The following is a 5,954-nucleotide window of genomic DNA, read 5'->3' as shown; positions in this document are numbered from 1 at the left end:
AATAGAAGAACTTTAGTCATTGAGGAAACTATTCATGTTTTGTTTGATGAGACTAACCCTTCTATCAGAAGGAAAAATGTTTGCGATGATAATAATGAGCAGGTTTTCGGAAAAGAAAATAAAATATTAAGTCAAGAATTGGAACAAATTGATGACAAAGATGAAGAAACTCAAGGAGAAACTACAATAGATATCCATGATGCCAATGAGGATCAAATCAATGAAGAAATGCCAAATTTGGAAGAATTACAAGTAAATGAGTCCCAACATGATGATTTACCTAAAGAATGGAGATTCCATAGAAATCATCCTCAAAAAGACATTATTGATGATCCATCTCAGAGGATGATGACTAGAGCACAATTGAGAAGATATTTTGGTAATGTTGCTTTTGTTTCACAAATTGAACCTAAATGTTTTGAAGATGCTCAAAATGATGAAAGTTGGATTCTTGCCATGCAAGAAGAACTAAATCAATTTGAGAGAAATAAAGTTTGGAATTTAGTGCCTAAACCAAAAGATCATTCAATTATTGGTACTAAATGGGTTTTTAGAAACAAAATGGATGAAAAAGGAAATGTTGTTAGGAACAAAGCTAGACTAGTGGCTCAAGGCTACAACCAAGAGGAAGGGATTGATTTTGATGAAACCTTTGCTCCGGTTGCTAGAATTGAAGCTATTAGAATGTTGTGTGCCTTTGCATGTTACAAGGATTTTATGCTTTATCAAATGGATGTCAAGAGTGCATTTTTAAATGGTTATATTGATGAGGAAGTGTATGTTGCACAACCTCCAGGCTTTGAAAATCATGAGCATCCAAATCATGTTTATAAACTTACTAAAGCTTTATATGGTTTAAAACAAGCTCCTAGAGCATGGTATGAAAGGCTTAGCAAATTCCTTTTACAAAATGATTTTCAAAGAGGCAAAGTGGATACAACACTTTTTGTTAAGAAGCATCATAATGATATGCTCATTGTGCAAATTTATGTTGATGATATAATTTTTGGTGCTACTAATGAATCGCTTTGCAAGAAATTTTCTAAGATTATGCAGAATGAATTTGAAATAAGCATGATGGGTGAGCTTACATTCTTCCTTGGACTTCAAATTAAGCAAATGAAAGATGGCATCTTCATAAACCAATCAAAGTACATCAAGGATATGCTAAAGAAATTTAAGATGGAAGATTTGAAGAGCATGGGCACTCCTATGAGTTCAACAATTAAAATGGACAATGATGAAAAAGGTAAAGAAGTAGATACCAAGCTTTATAGAGGTATGATTGGCTCTCTTTTGTACCTTACTGCATCTAGGCCAGACATACACTTCAGTGTTTGCTTATGTGCAAGATTTCAATTATGTCTAAAAGAGTCCCATCTAAGTGCAGTTAAAAGGATCTTTAGATACCTCATTGGCTCACATTCAATTGGTTTATGGTATCCAAAATGTGAATCATTTAATCTTGTCAGTTATAGTGATTCTGATTTTGCTGAAAGTAGACTGGATAGAAAAAGTACTTCAGGTACTTGTCAATTTCTTGGTCTTGCACTAGTTTCTTGGCAAAGTAAGAAACAAACTTCAGTAGCTTTATCTACAGCTGAGGCAGAATATATAGCTGCTGGTAGTTGTGTTGCTCAAATTTTATGGATGAAACAACAATTGGAAGATTTTGGTTTAAAATATAATCTTGTTCCAATTAGATGTGACAACACAATTGCCATAAACTTGATCAAAAATCCAGTCCAACATTCAAGAACAAAACACATTGATCAGACATCATTTTATTAGAGATCATGTTCAAAATGGAAATATCAAAATAGAGTTTGTTGCCTCTGAAAATCAACTTGCTGACATTTTTACAAGACCTCTTAATGAAGAAACCTTTTGTAGAATTAGAAGGGAAATTTGTATGTGTGAACCACTTGCTTGAAATTGAAGTCATAATAATTTCATGTTTCTACATTTTGTTCAATGTGTGTGTGATCTGCTATGATATAAGTTTGCTAAGAAATCTCTAAAGAATTTTAGCTAACTTGTTTATGTACTCGAGAAATTAGCCTACTAGGTTGTATGCTAATATTGCTTGGCTAAAATTAGTTTGCTATATCGTGTACTATTCAAATTTCAAACCAAAAGGTGATTGTGCTTGAAATTCTCTGCGTGTCCAGCAATGCATTTATCTTTTCACATTTGATATCACATTCTCAGTGCTGTGTCAGACATGTAGAAATATATATTTGTGCATATAAAGATAGATAGACTTGTTTGAAATAATAAAAAAAAAAAAGAAGAAAACAGGTTCAGAGAAAGTACACTAGAATAGAAAAGCGCGGGACTCAAGAGAACTTAAAATCCTCTGCCACACGAAACCGTCACCCTCTCTCTCCTCTGCTTCAGTTCACGACACCTCCAAAACAAACCCATTCTCTCCTTCTGGCAAAATATACCCAAACCCATCAGACCTCTCGTTTCTCCTTTTCTTTTCCACTCTTCACTCACCGAAAAGCCATAATCAGATTTCATTTTTTTTTTCATGGCTCGTGCCAAATGCAAGTCTCCTGTTGCTGCGGTTGCTTCGTCATCCTCATCAGCCTCCGACGATATCCTTGTCGCCACATTACAAAAGAAATTGAAAGGGAAGAAACACTTACCTGAATCGAAATCAACTAGTGGGTCTTCCAACCCATCCAAGGCAGTCGAACCTACTGTACCGACGCCAGAAAAGAAAAAGAAGCAAAAAATGCGAGGGATTGATACCCAACGCAAAATGGGCGCCGTCAAATCTTCGGGCTCAGTGGATAAAGCACTGCTAGATTACAAATTTATCAAATGGGAGTACTTTAATCAGGTAAATTTTCAATTCAAAGAACTTTTTGAGTTTCAAGGATGGATGGATGTTTGTGAATGTACAAATGAGTATTACCCTAGACTTGTTCAAGATTTTTATAGGACTTTAAGAACAGTTGATGATGAAGACAAATTTGAGGTTGTTTTGAATGACAGTGTATATGGTGTCTCTGTTGAATTGATAGCTACGGCTTTAAACTTGCCTAATGATGGAAATAAAATTTCCACACATAAGGATGTTGCTAGGGTGGCAGGATTTAATTTGGTTGAGTTTGAAAACGAAGTGTTCCCTGCCAACACTGCCACAAATGAAAAGTCCACTAGCACAAAAGCTATTCAACATATCAAAATCATTCACAGTATGGTGAACTACATTTTTTTGTCCTAAATCTGGTAGCTATGGTTATTTGAGTCACCTGGACATGTGTATTATGTGGCACATTGTTAACAAAGTAAGGATGAATTTGGCTTATTTGATTTTCAAGAACATGTGCAAAGCTTATGGGATTGGAAAACTGCCTTATGCACATCTCTTGACTGCTGTGTTTAAAGAGCTAAATGTAAATGTCTCTAAGGAAAGCTCTAGAACTGATTTGATTGTGCTCAGAGAAATTCACTCTGACACTGATGGAAGAAAGAAAAGGTTTGAAAAGGGTGGTTCTTCCTCAGCTAAGGTTGGTTCTGATTCGACAAGTGAATTTTTGAGTGAGATTCAAGGGCTAAAAGCTGCTGTTAATGATCAATTCAGTTCAACCCATCAGTCCATTGAACTTTTATGAAAATTTATGGATGTGGTTGACTACAAAGTGAGTCACCTGCTTACTCAAAATGAGGAATTAAAGAGGCTAATTGTGGATCTTCAGCAGGCACGGGAAACTGGTTTCCCAACTAAAGTTGAGGCTGCTACTCGAGTCTCTGCTGATAAGGGTGAAAGTAATAAGATTGGTGAGTCTCCAGCTGCTGTGGCACATGAAAGTGACCAAGTAGCTGAACCTGAGCTTGAACCTGCAGTGAAAGCTCCTGTTGAGCATGGTAGTGAACAGGTCATTGAACCTGAAATTGGTCCTACAACTAGTGTACCTACTGAGCATGACAGTGAAAAGGTTGTAGAACCTGAAGGTGAGCTACCTGTTGAACCTCCAAGTGCACCACCTGTTGAACCTGCTGCTGCCCTACACAGCAATAGGAAGCCTCTCTAAAAGATCACCAAGCAAGTGCTCTAACTCAACTATCTGCAGCTGCTGCCTTTGCAGCCAAGAAAGGTAAGAAAAGGTATAAGTCGACTATGTCAAATCCATATCAGACACTAGCTGCTCTTCAACCACCATCTGATGAAGATGAGCAATAGAAGGATGATCCATTGGCTGACCAAGAATCTCAGCCCCCTGCTGCTAAACCCACCAGGAAGAAGATGGTAGCTTCCAAATCCACTCACAGGAGTAAAAGACTTAAATGATTAGCATCTCATCTGACTTTTTAGTTTCCTATTTGCATTTGTAGTTTACTAGTCTGTTTGCTACTATTGGTTTTTAGTTTGCTACTGTTTAGCTTACTGCGTTTAAATTTGGGCTAACATGATTCTTTTTTATCATGTTCTCCTGTTTCCTTTTTGATTGATGACAAAAAGGGGGAGAATTGGATGGATATGGATATGTGAATATGTGAAATTGGATGGATATGGATATGTGAATATGTGTTTATAGGATGGATATGAATGTGTTTATACTTGTGTTGATGGACATGGATAACTTGTGTTGATGGACATGGATATGTGGTGATACTTGTGTTGATAGATATGTGTTTATACTTGTGTTTATACTTGTGACAAATGGAGAGAATATTGTGAACATGCTTTATAGCATAAACTCAGGGGGAGCTTATGTACAGAAAAGAGATTTATTGAAAATTATGTGCATATATTTAGGGGGAGCATTTTCGGCATACTATGCTGCTTAAATTCACATACTCACATAAACTTTCACACACTTTTATTTTTTGATTGCTGATTCAATTGAGTTTTGTCATCATCAAAAAGGGGGAGATTGTTGACCCCGTGTAGCTCAAAATGAGCATTGATTTTGATGATAACAAAACTCAAAGAGAATCTATCTAACCCAACTTTAAAGTGATGTGTAGATTCTTTGTCTTAAGCATAAAGAACCTTTTAAGTTGTATCTAAGGAGAAAGGATACTCAAAAGCATTTCAAGACAAATCCAAAATGAGAAAAGAACAAAACTATGAAAGCCAAGACTCAAAGAAAAGGTATGAGAGTCATAGAGTTAAAGATTAAGTCATAGGTCTTTTGTGAAAAGAATGGATGAGAATTTAGTCAAATGGAGCTCAAAAATGAAATTTTATTTTCTGATTACTTTTTCTCATCATGACCTTGGACACTACTATTGAAACATTTTTTTTTTTAAGGTCTAAATCATTTTACATTGTAAGTTGAGACATGCAGCTGTTGACTGAGTTTGCTAACTGGTTTGCTAAATTTCTTAGTTTGCTAATGAGTTTGCTAAAAACGTCAGTTTACTAACCAGTTTACTGACTGCTACTAAAATTTCATTAGTTTGCTAATTGATCAGAGCTGCTCAACTTCGCACAAAAGGATAAAATAACGGCCATTTTGTCTTGGGCAGTGTGTATAACGTTCCAAAAGGGTTTCAAACGGTCTAAAATGATTTGGGACCATAAATACACCTTCTTTACTTCATTTACGTTTGATGAAAGCTTACATTTGAACTCCAATCTTGATTTTTCATTTATTGCTTTCATTCAAGAGCTTTAAAGTCTCTGAGCTGCCATTGGCAAATCAACTCATCTCTTCTTTATAGTTTCATTTATATTGAGTAAGAGTGAGTGTTGAAATATTGAATTGCATTTAAGAGAGGTTGTACAAGCACCTATTGAAGCTTGAGAGAGTAAGTGCTTGAGATAGCACTTGTGAAGGTTTCAAGCTACCTTGGTAAAAGCTTGGTGTGGAAAAGTTGTAAAGGGCTTTTGGTCTCTTGCCTTCAAAAGAGCAAATAGTGGAGAGAAGACTTATAGAAGGTTCTTTGAGAGAGTGGATGTAGGCTAGTTAAGCTGAACCACTATAAAAATC

The 5,954-nt window shown here is 35.9% G+C and overlaps 1 protein-coding gene across 1 annotated transcript; it reads left to right on the top strand.

The window, feature by feature from the left end:
• Positions 1-269: 269 nt before the first annotated feature.
• Positions 270-3,629, top strand: LOC131172945 (uncharacterized). The gene is made up of 3 exons (XM_058134578.1): positions 270-1,257; positions 2,558-3,209; positions 3,403-3,629. Exons 1-3 carry the CDS (start codon positions 346-348, stop codon positions 3,627-3,629), a joined length of 1,791 nt encoding a protein of 596 aa, XP_057990561.1. The 5' UTR covers positions 270-345.
• Positions 3,630-5,954: the final 2,325 nt, after the last annotated feature.

This window comes from Hevea brasiliensis, chromosome 14 (assembly GCF_030052815.1).
Source record: "Hevea brasiliensis isolate MT/VB/25A 57/8 chromosome 14, ASM3005281v1, whole genome shotgun sequence".
NCBI lineage: Eukaryota > Viridiplantae > Streptophyta > Magnoliopsida > Malpighiales > Euphorbiaceae > Hevea > Hevea brasiliensis.
The sequence above is the reverse complement of the archived record's forward strand: the minus strand, read 5'-3'. Positions and strand labels throughout refer to the sequence as shown.